Below are 18940 nucleotides of genomic sequence, written 5' to 3'. Positions count from 1 at the left end.
ATCGAACTTCATGCTAGATGTCATAGATATATTGTCTTTAGATTTGATTTGCTTCCCAACATTAGCTTTGATACCACTTGTTGGGACTCACCGAAGTACATAAAGCGAAATCAAATAAAGTAATCACAATCACACAAGCAAATTCAATAGAGAACACTATGAATTTATATGGAAAATTATTATGAGAAAAAATCACAACACAAAGCGATAATAAACTATAAATAACAAAGTTACAAGATATGAAACCTTACCGATTCAATGCCCCAAAAGAAAAACTCTAGCCTTTTCTCTCTACAAAACCTTCTCAAACCCTTAAGTGCATCTAGCATTAACTCTAATTCCAATTACACTTTTATATATATATATATATATATATATATATATATATATATATATATATATATATATATATATAAGTAAACCCTGAAATAAAAACAAACCGTGCAAAAATGAACAAAACTGTGAAAGTTGTGGACCAGTCAAGTCAATTGGTCAAAATGCTTTGATCGGTCTGGTCGACTTGTTGACTAGAATTTTCGACATATCAAAAGCTTCAAAAACTATTCAAAGAGTTTTGCCAGAAAAACTGAATATTTTTGATATCCCTCCACGAGTAGACAAGATTATGGACCGGTCAATGACCCCCTTTTAAACATAAATTTAATGCATTCAATTTTCTACACACCCACCGCTGAAAAACTTCCAAAGTCCTAATGCCCACCATTATGTTTATTTTCTATCTAAGTTGATATGGTCAGAGAGACTAGATAAAGGGATATAACAAATTTCAATTTGATCCAAAACTTCTGGCCCCGAGAAGTTTTTAACGGTCAATCATCTCTTTTCCGTGCTGTGGTCCATTTCAGACTTAAATCTGCTTCTTTCTTGGGCTCGTGCCCTAAAAATTAGCTGCAAAAATAAATAAATAAATAAAAATGGACGGCGTGAATGCAGAACCCATACATCAGGGTGGGTCCCAACAAATTCCAATAACGGTGTTGGGTAAGGCCGGCGCTCCACCTAATGCGCTCCTATTAGAACGTTACAAGAGTCCCACCAAATACCATATACCAAATAAGAGAGCAGCCAGACGTGTAATAAAATTTCACCACGTAGTGCCTGCACCGAGCTCGGTACTGACACAATCCGAGTCCATTATTTAACTAAACACGTTTGTCTCCTTACATCCTTTGTACTCTTCACTCCCCATTCGTCATCATTTGGTCCCTTCGTGTGACTTGGGCTGCCGACTCCACAGCTATAATAACATCTCTCTCTTTCCTCCCTTCTCAATTCTCTCCTCTCCTCTCCTCTCCTTTCCTCTCTCCATTCCATCACCAACCTCCATCCATGGTCTCCGAGAAGATCCACACCAAGCACGTCTGTGTGATCGGCGGTGGGCCATCAGGGCTGGTCGCCGCAAGGGAGCTAAGGAAAGAAGGCCACTCAGTAGTGGTCATTGAACAAAACCATGACATTGGTGGACAATGGCTGTATGATTCAAGTGTTGTTGCTGGAAGCAGCGAAGACGCCTTAGGGAAGGGCAGCTACCTCAAAGTACATAGTAGCATTTACGCCTCCCTTCGTCTCACTTCCTCCAGAGAGATCATGGGCTTCACAGACTTCCCGTTCCTCATTAAGAAGGGAAGAGACATGAGGAGATTTCCTGGCCACCAGGAACTCTACTTGTACCTTAAAGATTTCTGCGAACGGTTTGAATTAAGGGATCTGATCAGGTTTAATATGCGGGTCCAGTACGTGGGCATGCTGAATTATACTGAGTTTGGGGAGGATTTGAAGTGGGTTGTTAGAGCCATAGAGAAGAAGGGTGAGAAGGTGAGCGAAGAGGTGTTTGATGCTGTGGTTGTGGCCACTGGCCATTACTCACAGCCCAGGTTACCCACCATCAAAGGTACGTACCAACATCTATCAACAGCTTTCGCCGACAATTCCTTTTTGTTTTTTAGCTTTTGCTTATTTGGAAGGGTACGATTGGTTGCACCTAATTTTCTAAGTTAGTGCAACCAAACACACCCCGAATAAAAATATCGGATAAGGTACATCTTACTTACATCTTCCATTGTTGGCATGATTTTGTGGACGAGAAACCATTCTTTTTATTAATATTTCTTGATTTATAAGATTTTTAGATAAGCAACGTTTTAGGTCCCAGTTTGATTGGGCAGGGTGAACCTGCAAAATTGGGATTGCTCTAATACTGATTTTGGTGGTTCCCATTCTCTCTATGTAGTATTTTAATGCAATAAAGTGGCGCTTTCCTTCGTATAAAGCCATAAATGCAATAAAAAAAGAAAAATTAAAAAAATTAAAAGAACATAAAACTAAAAGGACTTTTATTGCATATTCGAGGAAAGTGCGATCTTAGGCTCTTAGCAGCAGCATTGAATTTCTGATAGTAGATATAAAAATAGGATGCCCAGAAATTAGGATAAACCAACCATCTAAATGTAAATGGGATGCTCCATGAGAATGTGGAGTTTTTAAGTATTGTTTTGCAGCGGTAACTAGTTGCCTGTGAGCATTTTATATATATATAAAGAGAGAGAGAGAGAGAGAGAGAGAGAGAGAGAGGGGGGGGGGGGTGTCAGCTGTGCACCGGTTCGCATGTCATTACGTGCGAACCTTCCTATCAACCATCGGATAAGGCTGACGGTCTAGATGAAGGTGCTCATAGCGCGAGCTTAAAAAAATGAGTTTCCTTCTCTCGCACGCCTCTTCACCCTCCGAAGGATGCGCGAGAGAAGGAAAACATAAAATTCTTCCACTGGGATGTTAAGTGTGTCCCACCAAGATGTTAGTGATAAATCCATGCTGCCCATACATTTTTTAAAATAAATTTATGATGAACCCAAAACTAAGGTAGATCAAAATGTCAAGTGGGCCACACAGTATTGATTAAACTCTCACCATTAAAAACTTACTGGGGCTACCAAATTTTTGGATGAAGCTGAATTTGTTTTTTTCATCATCCAACTTTGTATAATCTAATCTACAGGTTGGATGTCAAATAAATATCACGGTGGGCCCTAAAAAATTTAATGGTGAGAATCATTATCACCGCTACTTCCTGTGGTGTGGTCCACTTCATATTTGGATCTGCCTCAGTTTTGGGATAATGCCCTCAAATGATAAGGAAAAATGGATGGACAAGGTAGATTTCTCAAAACCATCATGGTGGGCCCCACCTAGGTTTCTAGCACGCGAAAAGCTTTAGCAGGAAATCTGTGTTCGAAAAAATTGTACTGCGGATTTTATGCGAAAGCCTTTCACATGGAGTTACTGCGCTGGAAACCTAAGTGGGACCCACCATGATGTTTTCGAGAAATCTAATCCGTCCATCTGTTTTATGAGATCATTTTAGGACGTGGATACAAAAAACGAGCCGAATCCAATACTCAAGTGGGCCGAAAAAGTGAAGATAAAACTTACGCAGTTGAAATATTCATAGGTCACAGAAGTTTTAAATCATTATAATATTTGTGTTCTCAGCTAATCCTAGTAGGAATGACGTTATGAACGGTATAGATGGCATGTAAAGATCAATGTCTACCCCAAGGAGGTTTCAACAGTAGAAGTTTCCCTACCCCTTTTCCTTCGGTACGGCTCAATTGAGTAGTGTATGCCGTTCACTTTTAGTCTCAAGTCCTAAAATGAGCTCAAAAAACAGATGGGTGGGATAGATTTCTCACAAACATCATGGTGGGCCCCACTTAGCTTTCGAGTGAACTTAGCAAATTGCGTGCGTTATTAGTGGACGCGGATTAGATATTGACGGGGGTTGAGTAGCTGACGCAGATTGGATATTGAAGGAGGTTAAGTAGCTGACAAGGATTGGATACTGAAAGAGGCTGAGCAGCGAGACTCGCTACTGAAGTGACGTCACCAAGTTCTGTGGGCCCCACCATGATGTATGTGTTGTATCCCCACCGTCCATACATTTGGAGAGATCATTTTAAGATTTGGTCCAAAGAACGAGGTAGATCTAAGGTTGGGGTGGACCCCACCATAGAAAACAATGGTGAGAGTGATGCCCACTGTTGAAACCTTCAAAAGGTCCACTGTGATTTTTATTTGAGATCCAATCTGTTCATTTGTTAACGCAGACATGAAAGAAGGGAAAGCACAAATATTAGCTTGATCAAAAACTTTTATGACCCTTAAAACTTTTTAATGGTGGGTGTCACTCTCCCCACTATTTTCTGTGGTGTGGTCCTCTAGATCTTTGGATCTGACTCATTCTTTGGATCATGCCCTAATATGATCTCTCCAAATGGATGAGCGGTGCAGATACAAATCATACATTATGGTGTGGCCCACAACTTGGTGACGTCACTTTCCTGGGGAGCGTGGTTACTCAACGGATGTGGATTTCATGTTAAAGGCTTTCGCAGAAACTTTCTGCGCTAGTAACCTATGTAGCGTCCACCATGATGTTTTTGATAAATCCACCACATCCATCCGTTTTGCAAGCTCATTTAAAAACAAAGACCAAAAATGATCCAGATCCAAGACTCAAGTGGGCCGAAAAGGGGAGAATTGAACGTCCATAGTTGAAATCTTCGTGGGGCCACAGAAGTTTTGAATCAGGCTAGTATGTTTGTTTTCAGTTCATCCCAGTAGGAATGACGTTATGAACAGTATGGATGGCATGTAAGCATCACTGTCGACCTTAGGAAGGTTTCAACGGTAGGAATTTCCCTGCCCACCTTTTCCTTTACTTCCGCCCACTCGAGTCTTGGATCCAGATCAATTTTGGCCTCTTGTCCTAAAATCATCTCAAAAAGAGGATGAACATTGCAGATTTATCAAAAATATCATGGTGGGGCCCACATAGGTTCCCAGGGCAGGAAGTTGCTGCAAAAGCCTTTCGCAGGAAATTCGTATCCTTACTCAATGTGCCGATAGCTAATAGCGCCCGTCACTGGGGAGGTGAGGGATGCATGTTGCATCCTACCTCCGCCGTCTCTCGGAACAAGCAGGAGCTTTGAGTGGCCACCATGATATTTTCTATGGTCTTATCCACACTGTCCATTCATTTTTTTCATCATTTTAAGCTATTAGCCCAAAAATGTGGTAGATCCAAGATAGATGTGGGCTACACAGTGGGGATTAAACCCTTACCATTAAAAAATTCATGGGGGCCAAGGAAGTTTGGATGGAGCTGATTTTGTGTTTTCTCTTCATTCAGATCCATGTAAATTTATGAATAAGTAGGATGGTAAATATAAATCATGGTGGGCCCTATAAAATTTTCAACAGTGAGAATTATTATCACCACTGCTTCCTATAGTGTGGCCCACTTGAGATTTTGATCTACCTCAGTTTTGGGTTCATACCTTAAATTTATTTTTAAAAATGTATGGACATCGTGGATTTATTACTAATATCTTGGTGAGACCCACTTAGCATCCTAGTAGAAGAATTTCATGTTTTCCTTCTCTCGCGCATCCTTCAAAGGGGTGAAAACGCGTGGGAGAGAAGGAAACTCATTTTTTCAAGCTCGCGCTATGGGCACCTTCATCCAGACCGTCAGCCTTATCCAACAGTTGATAGGAAGGTTTACACATAATGACGCGTGAACCGGTGTGTAGCTGAGCGTTCCTCTCTCTCTCTCTCTCTCTCTCTCTCTCTCTCTATATATATATATGGGATGGTACTATAAGGTTGACTTCCCATGAGGTCGGTGGGCCTCACCGTGATGTGTGTCAAACATCAACATCGTGCATTTAACAGGGCCCCCGAAAGTTAGCCCCATCCCCATGCGGAACTCAGGTAGGCCATATCATTTAAAACCATGTGAAGACATGCCTAAAATATATATATAAAAAAAACACTTGGTGGGGCTCACCTGAGTTTTGGATGCAACTGAAACTTGGTCTGACCCCTCATCTAAGTAGGACACACACAATGGATTGGGCGGATTTGTGAACCACATATCAGTGGGCCCAATAAATGATTACGAATGTTTTAATGGGAGGATAACCCCTCTCAACTGTTGTATGTGGTGTGGTCCACCAAGTCATGGATTGACTTGATTTTTAAGCACGTGGTCCACCATGGAATGGTGCAACTGGATGATGGGATAGATGTTTGACACAAGTTGCCGGAAGTTCTCGTTCTCACGAGAACTTTTTCAGATCTCATCTCCCATGATATGAGTGCAAAATCTGAACTATTTATGTGATGCACCACCTCATAAAACCTCAAGATCCCAACTTTTATCCCGATCCAAAACTTTCGTGGGCTATAGAAAAAGGAAACAGTTTCCTCCCTTGATTTGCCTCTCTCTCTTTTTTCATGGCCTACCAAAGTTTTGAATAAGAGTAAAAGTTGAGTCATCAGACTTTCATGGGGTGCTGCATCACGTGGACCGTTTAGATTTTGGGTTCATACCACAAGTGATAAGTTCTGAAAAGGTCCTCACAAGAGCACTGGTGCGCAGGTGAGCATATATCTCTCTCTATATACATGTGTGTTTGTTTTTCCGCCATCCCACCAATTAGATTGGAACCAATCAACTTTCCCATCTAGATCTAGAGAAACTGATTTATATATTTTTAGATTTTCCGTTGATTCTGTCCAATAATGGTCCCCACCAGTTCAAGCTCAAACCGGTCAACATTTTGGCATTATTGTGATGTCAGAATAAAATTATCTATACTACCGAAATGATCAATTAGAAAAGAAAAGAAAAAAAAGGCTCCAGATTTCAGTTTAAACTGTACGAGTGTACAGGAAAACTCAGTAACACAATTGATTCCAAACCAAAACCAGGTAACATACTGATCTGGCCCATAAAGGCCAGTGGTTCGGATCCAAACTAGCCAGTCTGTCTGGTTTTGACTGATTTTGAAATGTTGGTGTGGTCTATGTGACTTGTTGCTAGTATATTAAATAGTAGAGCGAGGAAACTTAGTGACACGATCAATTCAACCAGATAGTATACTGAGTGGACCCATAAAGGCCACTGGTTTGGCTCCAAACTGATCCCACTGTCAGTCCAATCATTGGTGTAGTATATGTGATTTGTTACAAGTATATTAAAATAGTTTAGCACTTAACACTTCCATGTTAATGCCAATGGCTGTAATGACAAGTGTTCTGAAAATCGAAGAAAAAAAAAAAAAAACTTGAAATGCTGGATATAATTATATATTAGTTTGTAATTGGTACATATATGTCCATAACTCTAGATTATATTTTCCATCTTATATTTAGCAATTGTACAATCATCTTAAACTAGGCACTGATTTAAATTATATTGTATTTTTTATATATATAAAAGGACTATTTCTCCAATGAAAATCATCAAAACAAATTTCTTCACTTGGTATTTATCAGAGCTTGATTCATATAAAGCACCTATCTATTTGAAAAAGTCTGTGTGTGTGTCGGATGCTGCTTTAGTGTTACGTAATACTTTCGTGTCTTTACCATTACTGCTTTTTGTACACTGATATTTTCAAAAATTTTTGAGAAGAAAGGAACCATAGTCTAAAAGCTTCCAAATAAGACACCCAATCCGAACCTTAATTCATTTTCCTTTTCCCTATTTTGTTTTTCTTTCCTATTTCTAAGATCATTTAAGAGGTATTATACCGTAATAAGCCATGAGTCTCTCACTATAAGAAATACGTTGATTATTGGCCCTTTTTTCATCGGCGGCCAACACAAACCACCAGTATATATGGGAATCAGCAGCGTTTTTGTGTGGCTGCCAGTATTTGAATGATTAAGCCCTGGTGATATGAACCATAGTAGATGGGTCAAATATGGGTGGCCCATATATACTTAGATTGGAAATTTCTAACTACCTTATCATAGGACTTTTTTGGCTGGATGTGGACCATTGTAATTTCTTTCTTAACCCTCTATTTCTGGCTATCAATTAAAGGGTTAGGAATTTTCATATCATGGGAGGTATTGATGCATTGCCCATCCAAAGTGGGGTAGATCACTAGCCCATAGAGACCACATATGCGGTTGTACTCGGTGAAAGCTCAGCATGCTATAGACTTCTTGGGCAGAGCAATCCATGGCTCCTTTTTTAAATGGCCTGATTTCCGTGCCATTGGCAAAGTCAATACCCATATCTCACACCACTCCAAAGGCCGTGGGGCCAATCAGTGGATTTCAAAATGGGATTGAATCCAGTTTGGAAATACATTTTGGAAGCCTTCCAGCATCTTGAACAACGAGATTTTTCTTTTTTCCTTTTTTTTTTTTGTCTGTTTTTTCTAGGACAAGGTAGATGAACACCACCCATCTTTATTTATAAAATCCAATAAGAACAAGCGAAGGGGGGACCAAAACCTTACCCTCTTCTCATATAGAAGTTAAGCGTGGTTTGGGGTGGATCCCTAACTGTGGGGCCCACTGTGTTGTATGCTCCATACATCCACACCATCCTTCCATTTTGACAGCTCATTTTAGGGCCTTATCCAAAAAATAAAATAAAATGAAGCAGATCGAAATCTTAGGCGGACCATACCACAGGAAATAGTTGCGATTGAATCCCCACCATTAGAAACTTCATGTGGGCTACCAGAATGTTTATTTGCCATCCAAAACTATTGATAAGGTCAGAAAGACCTGTACGAAGAGACCACACAAATATAAGCTTTATCCAAAACTTTTGTACCCGTGATGAGTTTTTAATGGTCAATTACCACGGTTTCTTGTATTATGGTTCACCTGAGATCTGGGTCTGCTTCATTTTTGTAATCATGACCTAAAATGAATTTTGGCATGGATATAAGGCACATACATTGCAGTAGGCCCAACAGTCAAGGTCCAATGAAGTCGCACTCATAGAAGTTAGAACTGTAAGTAATAATAATAATAATAATTCTCAATCAAATAAGACATCAAAACAATGACCCAATTGAATAAGATATATTAAACTCTTAAATCAAGCAGCCCAAAAGAATCCAAAAAGACCCTAATCCTTAGTAGATGCTTAAAAATGAATTCATCACATTTTAGTTAAAAGTAATTATTCATTAGAGATCTTGATTTCTAATACATGATCAATTTCAAAGTGAACTCATTATATTAGAAATCAAGATCTTTAATACATAGTTACTGTTAATTAAAATGATCAAATGACTTTTAAGTATCTACCAAATAGGACCATAGTCTTCGCTAATGCTGGAAGATTATGCCTGCGGTTGAAGAAAAGATTAGTTCACACATTAGAACCCTGATTCGACTCGAAACACAGCTGAGTCAACCTAAGTAGATGAGATTTTGAGCTGAATCACTATGAAACTTGATTGTGAGAGCAACTCGTCTAGTCGACTCAATATTCAATTGACTCGACATGACTCACCATGACTAAAATCAAGTCACCCATTTGGGCAGCTTTTTTTTTTTTCCATTAAGACGATTGAGGGTTTGAAACCTCAGACCTCTGTTATTGGTACTTACTCCAACCAGTACGAAAAACACCATTGGTATGGATTTCAATAACTTTTTAATACTGTCGTTATATAGCTACAATAAAATTTATTTATTTTTAAATTAAATTAATTATTAGATATAAAATCAAGTCAAGTAAAGAATCATCTGAATCTTGGAATCAACCCAACCCAGTCGAACACCAAATTGAGTCTTGAGTTTTTAATTTTTTGGACTATGAACCTAATTAGCCAATGAATTGGCTACTTGGTTACATTGTTTAAGAAGAAGCAATCTCCTAATATTATTAAGCTTAGACCACAAATGCTGCTGACCCATTCCCTTAGAAAACTTAATTTTGGAAGAATCATTTCTAACCTATTTGTGATTATCTTCAAATTACTTTTGTAAAAGAAGTTAAATAAGTTGATAGGCCTGAGGTCCTGAAAAACAGAAGGGAAGTCATTTTCTATAGTAAAGGCAATAAGAGAGGAACTGATGAATTTTGAAGTATTACCTCCCTTAAAGAACTTGCAAACAAAGTCTTGAACATTTCTTACTGGATAATAACCCTCATCACATGTATATACAGAAGTATGTGTCTTCTACACCTATACATATGGAGAAATGGTTCAATGATCTATAGAGTTCATTTGATGGACCACTAAAAAAATTAACTTGAAAAAATCCTCACTCTTCGATCAATGGCCTACGGGAAACATTCAGAGGGGGGAAAAACAAAAGGGAAAATAAAAGACAATTGTATCGACATAACCTTGAAACAAAAATAAGATTGGATGCTTAAAATCTTCCAATGTGGGATTTTTTAAAACAGAACCAACTCCTAGGCCTTTAGGTTTTAGCAGAAAATGCTAGGTAATAGCTTAGGGAATCACATCAATTTTCTTTTCCTATTAAGAAGTGATGCTTCATTTTACACTGACTTGAACGTCCTGGACACTTACACCTACTAAACAGTTGAATAACCTTTACACATAAGTGAGTAAGTTCCACGCATGTAATGAACTTTCACACACTTATTAATAACAATTATATCGAGGTGAACGAGAGTATTAGAAAAAGCCTTTTTTTTTTTTTACAAACATTTGTAGAAGATCAGGTCTCATAGTCCAAAGTGAATATGGAATAAAGGATAGTTTAGCTGTTCTTTCCTTTGTTTTTGATGATTTTTGAACCGTTCTGTCTCTTCAGGTATGGATGCATGGAATAGGAAGCAAATCCATAGTCATGTTTACAGGGTTCCACAGCCCTTCCATAACGAGGTACGTAGCATCCTCCCTGAGACTCTTAACTGCACAATTGTAACAGGTATATTGTCGTAGCCACCAATATATATCCGAGTATATCAACTCGGACGGCCAATATGAGGCGTGGACCATGGATAGATGATCCTAGCCATCCAATCAATGACCACCAATTAGACAGTTTAAAGGAAAAATGTTTAATGGTCTAAATTCATGTGGACAAAATCGATGGATTAAGTTCTTCTAGTTGATGTCAACTTGGGGCCTACAATAATCAAGTTCACCATTCTTCGGATTTGTTGGGAGTCCGTCCTCGTGTGGAGGTGGGACCCACATGTATGTAGGGTATTTTGATCTTTTGGCCAAGCAAACTAAAAGAAAGACAAAAAATGAATTAAAACCTTTTAGTTTGCTTGACCAAAAGCTCAAAATACTGTTATACACATGTAATCTTAAAAAGACCACCGAAGCACACACATGTGAGTCCCACCTCCACATGAGGAGGGACCCCAACAGGATTAGGCTTGATCTGGATTTTGTAGGTCCCCTTTTCAAAAGAAAACTTATGGCCTATTTGGATATAGAGGTGTACACGAGTCGATCCGTGCCGAGCTTTGCCCAGCTCAGTGGCCAGCTAGAGTCCTTGGCTTGAGCTCGGCTTGGCTTTGCCTTCGAGCTTGGATCAGCAGCTCGGCTCGGCTCGGTCCAATTTCAGCCGAGTTTGAGCCAAGTACAAGCCGAGTTTCCGACTGTACCAGAGCCACCTGGCCAGTGGTTGGGTGGGGTCCGCTAATCAGACGGACACCATTCGTCGAACGGATGCTAGAAAAATGGAGAGAGAAGAGAGAAGACTCACTTTCAGTCGTTGGTTGTCCAGACAAACGTTGGAAGGAGAGTAATTGTCGGACACTAAAGAACGGCGAGAAGTTTGGTTTGGATTTGGGCGAACGGCCGAGAGGATTTGGCGAACGGGTTAAGGTTGGGCGAAAGGGGGAGAGTTGACTTGAGATGATTTGAGCGCTGGCCACTGGGATTAGGGTTGGGCGAACCGGTAAGGATTTTTTTTTAAAAAAAAACCTATATATACTTTACTCAAAAATCGATCCAAGTCGAATCGAACCGAACCGAGTCGAGTAGAGCTAGGTCCAACTCGGACTAGACTCGAAATGTTCCGTGAGCTCACTAAAACTGGCCCGACTCGACTCGAACACAATTTCAATCCGAGTCAAGTCGAGCCCTTTTGAGTCGATCTAAGCGAGCCAACGAGCTAACTAGACTAGTGTACACCTCTATTTGGATACCACCTCATTTTATCTTAGTTTAAATCTACAGCCCCTATACCATTTGTCCCGAAAATAGAAAGAACCCACCCATTTTTTTAAACATGTTTTGAGATGTCATTTTTTTCAATCATTACATGTCTAAATGACATCATGTTTGGAAGATCCAAACCATTCACGCGATGCACACTGGCGTAAAACCTCCATACGCATAAAATCATCCCGATCCCATACATAGGAGGGCTCAATAGAAGAGTTGATTGCATTCATTTGTTTTTTTAGACAACAGGAGCTGACAACGTTAAATAAGCCTCATGCATTTTTTCAGTGACATCCAAATAGGCTCAACAGGAGCTGAAAACATTAAATAAGCCTCGTGCATTTTTTCAGTGACATCCAAATAGGCTCGAAGGCAATAGGGTTCATCTTACATTGTAGCTAACCTATAACATGAGAATTTTGGTTCTAATAGGCTATCTAATAACCAGAGAGAGAGAGAGAGAGAGAGAGAGAGAGAGAGAGAGAGAGAGAGAGAGAGAGAGAGGGATGAACATGATGAGGTTGATCACTATCTTCCTCAAGGATAACTATTTCAAATCCACGAAGCTTCTCTGGACTCCTCACAGAGACTTCTCAAATCCATGAGAAAAAAGAAAGAAAATAGAAATAATAGTCATGAAATTTCATAAATTGATTGATAAATGAAATAAATGGGTCTACAACCCTTTAAATAGGGATACCAAGCTTGGAAGAAGTTTTGGAATTAAATTACAACTAAACCTCCCTAAAATTTACTATTTATAGTAAGTTTCCTATGTGGCTTAACCATGTTATTCTCCTAATTTTTCTAAACAATTTTCATGTTGGACACAACTCTTAAAGCCCAACGGATGAAGAGTTACAATCAAACCAAAATTTACTAAAAATAGTAAAAACAGAAATAAATAGGAATTTCAACCGTTGATTTGACGGAATCTCGCAAATTCGGCATGGGTAACCTAAAATAGCCAGGTTGGTTGGCTAAAATAGCTCGTCCTACCCCAAAATCATATATGGTGCCAAGTAACTCATTCCGATTTATGAGATATGCCTGTTTTAAAGTTCCAACGATCTTGATGACTTCAGCTTCTGATCGGGCCTTCTCTGGTCCATCTTGGTCATGAAAGTGTCCGCACCTGCTCTACATTAGAATCACTTCTTCTTCTTCTTCTTTTTTTCTGTTCAAAAGGTGGGAGGGACTAGGAAAGAAAAGAGAACAACAGCGAGAATCACTTGTAAATTATCTGTGCTTTACAGGTGGTGGTTGTCATTGGAAACTCACTAAGTGGACAAGATATATCGATGGAGCTTGTGGATGTAGCAAAAGAAGTTCATCTCAGCGCCAAGTCTCTTGAAATATCAGAGGGATTATCAAAAGTCATTTCAAAATATCATACTCTACACATTCATTCACAGGTACATCCAGACATGTGTTTCATGCATTCCCATTTCCGCCCAGTTTTCAGTTGGGTCTCACCCAAGCCAAAATCAGGCCGGGTAACTGAGCCCCGAGTCATACCCTGTTTATGTTATGGTATGTAATGTATGTATACAGTTAGTGTGCATTTCTATAACGACTCGGCAATCCGACCAAATGAACAAATGGCACTGACCCATGCCCAACATAAGACATTTTGGGTCTGAATTTTTCTATCTGACCGGATATGATGGGCCTAGCACGCAAGGAGCAGGCCCTTGTAAGTCGGACTAATGAAAATATTTATTAAATGCAGGTGGATTCCCTTCATGAGGATGGACGGGTTTTGTTCGTTGATGGCTCTTGTGTTGTCGCCGACTCCATCATTTATTGTACAGGGTAATTAGCACTGAGATTATATAGCTTATATAGTGTATTCCATACCCATTCATTTATTTTTCATTAATCTGAATTTACACAAGCATTCTCAAGTCAGAAAACTGGTAGCTCAGATGATTGAAATGATTAGTAACATGGTTTTGGTAAGCCCATCTCCATGCATAAGGTGTGGCATCTACAGGCCACCAAACGTACCAAACTTGTATACAATACCGTCCATACGTGTGTCTAACCATGTCGATTTTCTATCCCAAAATCAGGCTGAAGGATTGGCTACTCCCCTGCCACTAGTGGTCGGTGTTCTGTGGGCCCCACCATGATGTATTTGTTTCATCCATGCCGTCCATCTATTTTTATAGATAATTTCATGCTATGACCCAAAAAATGAGATATATCCCAATATCAAGTGGAGCACATTACAGGAAACAGTGTTGATTGAACATTGACCATTAAAAACTTCCTGGGGGCCATAAAATTATTGGATCAAGCTGATCTTTGGTTTTTCACTTCATCTAGGTGTGTATGACCCAATCAACAGATTGGATACAGTGGGCCTTAGGAGGATTTTAATGGTGGATATCCAATCACTACTGTTTTCCTGTGGTTTAGTCCACCTGAGATTTATATCCCTCTCATTTTTGGGACCAAGACGTAAAATGATCTTGAAAAATGGATGAACGGCATGGATAAAAGACATACATCATGGTGCGGCTCAAGGAGCACCTACCACTAGCCACCGGGCTAGTGGCAGGGGAGTAGCCAATCCGTCTTCGGTCCTGTTAGGTCAGGTTGGCTACCATGTAAGAAACGGACTCAGATTGCGTAGTGTGGAACACAGCACCGGGTAGGTACTTTGTACACTTGAAAAGCTCTATGAGACCCAGCATAATGTATTTGTTTTATCCACGCAGTCTGTACATTTTTCCATATAATTTTGGGATATGATCCCAAAAATGAGATAGATATAAAACTCAACTGGACTACTCCACAGGGAGCGGTGGGATAATGACACCCACCTTTGAAACCTTCCTAGGGCTAGAATGATGTTTATTTATCATCTAAGCTGTTCATAAGGTCAACCAGTTCTGGATGAAGGGAAAACACAAATATTGGCTTGATGCAAAACTTCTATGGAAGTTTTCAATGATAGGCATTCAATCCCCGCTGCTTCATGTGGTATGGTCCACTTATCATTCAATCCCCGCTGCTTCATGTGGTATGGTCCACTTATCATTCAATCCAGCTTTGGAGCTGCCTTAGTTTTAAGCTCATGCCCCAAAATGATTCGGAAAAATGAACCGATAACACGAATAAAACACATACATCATGTGTGATTGGCATTCTTAAAATCTTCTTAGGGATGAATCATGGATGATTAATCAGGATTAAATATAATCTTGATTTTTTTAGGCCCCATGCCCTATATGTAAGATTGCCGTACTAAAGAGGCCCTTTTTCTCTACATAAGCACAATTAACGAAGTCTTAGAGAAGAAAAAAGAAAAGGCCGCTAATTGCATATATGTGGAGGGAAGGCTCACTACAATGCAACAAATCCTACATGGAGGGCATGGGCCCACCAAAAAAATCAGGACTAGATTTAATCCCGATTACATAGGATGCCCCACCCAAACAGACCCATAGTTTAATTATTAAATATCAAATTGAGTTGAACCAATTCTTCAAGTTCACCCAACTGGATATCGAGTCAAGCTGAGTTTTTGTGTTTTAAAACTATGGTTAGGAACCATTGACAACTTGGCCAATTTTTGTCCATTGAATTTTTTTATTTTTTTATTTTTAAATATCGTTTGGGTCACACATGATTAGCTGGCTGACCTAATTCTTGAGCCTGGAACCAATATAGTGGAACCCTCATGGACGGATGTCTTCACACTCATTTTCCATGCTGGCATATAAGGTGGCATGCACATGAGCTGACTTGTACATGCGTGTGGACTAAGCAAAGCTGAATAATATAACAGTGGCATGATTATATTCTTGTGGTAGGTATTCATATTCATTCCCATTCCTTGACACCAAAGGGATTGTAGTGGTGGATGATGATAGAGTCGGCCCTTTGTTTGAACACACGTTCCCTCCATCACTCGCTCCATCTCTTTCTTTTGTGGGCATTCCCAGAAAGGTAATCCTACTTCTTCTATTTTTCTGAAATTGTAATTCTCATGATTTTTTTATTAGAGGATTCTCACACCCAACTAGTTGGATAATAAATGTACGGTCCAACTAGGACATAATTAGTAACATATCATGTATGAATGGCATCCAAACCGTGCAATAGGTTAGGCCCACTTTATGAATCACCTAGGACAAAAAGCAAGCCGATCCATTCATCATTTTGGTCACACATTTACTTTATATCAGATCAGTGGTTGTTGTTTGCTTTTTGCAGTGTGGCCCACATGACAAAATGATGGACTTGATTTTTGTATTTGTTGTTCTTGGTGGAGGAGCCAACGTTTTGGACCAGCTGGATGTTGTACACCCATTACAAGTTGGTGATTTATGGTCCAACCAATTTTTATGGGACCACCTGGAAATTGTGTGCTTTATCAATTAAGGGCTGTTAATTCGTGTGATTGCATGAATATTATCATCTTTCTTATTTTTTGACAAGTTTTTTGAAATTTGGTATAGATCATAGGGTTTCCTTTCTTTGAATCTCAAGCAAGATGGATAGCTCAGCTGCTCTCTGGGAAAAGAACATTGCCATCATGGGCTGATATGATGAAGTCCATCAAGGAGTTTTATCACGCATTGGATGTAGCTGGCATTCCAAAGCACAAAACACACGATATCGCCAACTTTGATGTAACTCTCTCTCTCTCTCTCTCTCTCTCTCTCTCTCTGGTTTTGATAGAATGTGGGCCCACATCAGCACTGTCATGGGCCTTCTATATACGGCACATGTGTGATCAATCAGGTCCATTCATTAGGTAATGCGCATTGTCTCATATGCCAAAAATCAAGCTTGTACACTGATCAAATGATCCATAAAGATAAGTTGAATTCTGACAACACTTTTCTTTTTCTTCCAAACGTCCATTTTTCTCATATGTGATCAGCCTGATCAGTGGACCATTATTTCTTTTTGAGGCAGTGTACATCACTTGATGGAAAGCCTGAATCTGTTCACAGAATCGATTAAAAATAAATAAATAACTAAAAACAAGAAAGAAAGAAAGAAAGAAAGAGATAACCATGGACAGAAGAATTCTTATTCTACATGCCACTGCAGCCTATTCAATTCACATTAGTAAATCTACATCTTATAAATCATCCAATTCATCAAAATCATGTTTATCTAGGTTGTCCATTAAAAAAAAAAAAAACTTTTTATATGGCCACTAGAATATATTTAGCTAAAGATAAAGCTTTTATCACAGCCCAATATCCCTGTCTTTGAGAAAGATCCCATGAATTCATTATTTTTACAAGGAAATATCATAATCAACTAAGTTCTAGCCTTTTAGACACTCGATTGTAACCATCCTATCTAATAGTCTATCACATTACTCCTATGAGAATTTTGTGTTCTCTTCACCATACACAAGTCTAAATAAAGGAGGGTTGCATCAAGGTGGCAGCTGCCATCATACATATGGTATAACTTCCATCATGAATCCAACGGGAGTAGTAGCTAACCTCAATTAATTAGTATATGGCTTAGATAATGATGATGAATTATGTTTCTTTGGAACTACTATTTAAAAAATTAAAATTAAAATAAATAAATATTTGCCTACATAGATGAATGTGAAACTGATACAACCTTTAAAAGCTTAAAAAAAAGGTCATCAGGTATATAAGATGCCCAATGTCTCGGCCACAATGCAATGATTTGTTATTCTTCTTAGAGCAAGAGGATCAAAATCTTCTATGCCCCATGTAGGATTTACACATTATACTTTTCTGATTATGCTGTAAGGATCAACACCCATATTGTAAGACCATATAAACCTCTTACATGCAAATGTGCCCAACCCAAAGCAAGCCATAACTAAGAAAAATAGATGAATTCCAAAATTCTTCAACAAATCCATGGAGGGTTTTCCTGTCAGTTTATCACAAAATATTTCTTGGTCCCAGCACACCCAATCTCAACCACAAATCAAATTTTGATCTGAAATGGTCTGTCCCAACCCAACTTATCTAACACTATTGGCTGAGTGTTTGCTTAGTAGGCCCAGCCAAGGTCAAGCCTGATTCTTGGACTCAGGTCATTAGTTCAAGGGTCGGACATGGACATGCTTTTTGATACTACACTAATGAACATGTTAAGACTATTTTCATTGCACCTATATAAAAATCATCCCTCCATTCTATTGTACTGAAATCTTTTTCTTTTTTCTTTAATCTTTTTTGTTATTATTATTTTTTTATTATTTTATTTTCTTTTCAGTACTGCCTTCGATATGGAGAATACTCCGACTTCCCAGATGTAGAACAGTGGAGAAAAGATATTGTTCTAGCCACTTTGAAGAATGCAGAAGAAAATCTAGAAACCTATCGTGATTCATGGGATGATGAAGAACTGCTTCAGGAGGCTCTCCATAGCCCTCATTTCAGACAGCTTGGGCCTGAAGCCTTTTCTCTTTAAGATTCGTACCTTTTCTACGTATTGCTTTCATTAAATTATAATATTACCATTATTTATACATCTTCGATGGATGCAAATTCATTGACTCTGAAAAATTGGAGAGAGAGAGAGAGAGAGAGAGAGAGAGAGAGAGAGAGAGTATGTAACTTTTATATATAGTGAACATATAGGTGATATTTCTTCATTGCTGTGTTTTGCATTAAATAATCATTCAATGCCATCTACTTGGACTTAAAATATCACCCCTTGTATACCGTTTGGGAGCTTGAATTTGGAATGCATTGGAATCTAAATCATAATTATGTTGGAATCAAGGTGATTCTGAATCCTCATTTGTGTTTTGTTGAAATTCATTGGAATCCAAAATTTCCATTTGGAAGCTTATATTTGGAGGGCATTGGACTTCTTCCGTAAATAAGTATATTTACGGGACTTAGATTTCACTAACTAAATCAGCTTTCATATCCAAAATTTGTATGTGTGTGTGTGTGTGAGTGTGT

At 38.9% G+C, this 18940-nt stretch overlaps 1 protein-coding gene across 1 annotated transcript; it reads left to right on the top strand.

The window, feature by feature from the left end:
- Positions 1-1191: 1191 nt before the first annotated feature.
- Positions 1192-18624, top strand: LOC131229278 (flavin-containing monooxygenase FMO GS-OX-like 9). The gene is made up of 7 exons (XM_058225179.1): positions 1192-1912; positions 10633-10703; positions 13262-13420; positions 13738-13820; positions 15830-15965; positions 16478-16651; positions 18243-18624. The coding sequence occupies exons 1-7, from the start codon at positions 1351-1353 to the stop codon at positions 18438-18440; spliced, it is 1383 nt and encodes a 460-aa protein (XP_058081162.1). The 5' UTR covers positions 1192-1350; the 3' UTR covers positions 18441-18624.
- The last annotated feature ends 316 nt before the right edge of the window (positions 18625-18940 follow it).

Source organism: Magnolia sinica, chromosome 16, assembly GCF_029962835.1.
Source record: "Magnolia sinica isolate HGM2019 chromosome 16, MsV1, whole genome shotgun sequence".
NCBI classification, from domain to species: Eukaryota; Viridiplantae; Streptophyta; class Magnoliopsida; order Magnoliales; family Magnoliaceae; genus Magnolia; species Magnolia sinica.
This window is presented reverse-complemented; position numbering and strand designations above follow the sequence as displayed.

Bases quoted from the DNA above. Each gene is read 5' to 3' on its own strand.
- LOC131229278 (XM_058225179.1), top strand. From the start codon at position 1,351: ATGGTCTCCGAGAAGATCCACACCAAGCACGTCTGTGTGATCGGCGGT. The intron at 13,421-13,737 runs GTACATCCAGAC...TATTAAATGCAG, and splicing joins CTCTACACATTCATTCACAG to GTGGATTCCCTTCATGAGGA. The intron at 15,966-16,477 runs GTAATCCTACTT...AATTTGGTATAG, and splicing joins TTGTGGGCATTCCCAGAAAG to ATCATAGGGTTTCCTTTCTT.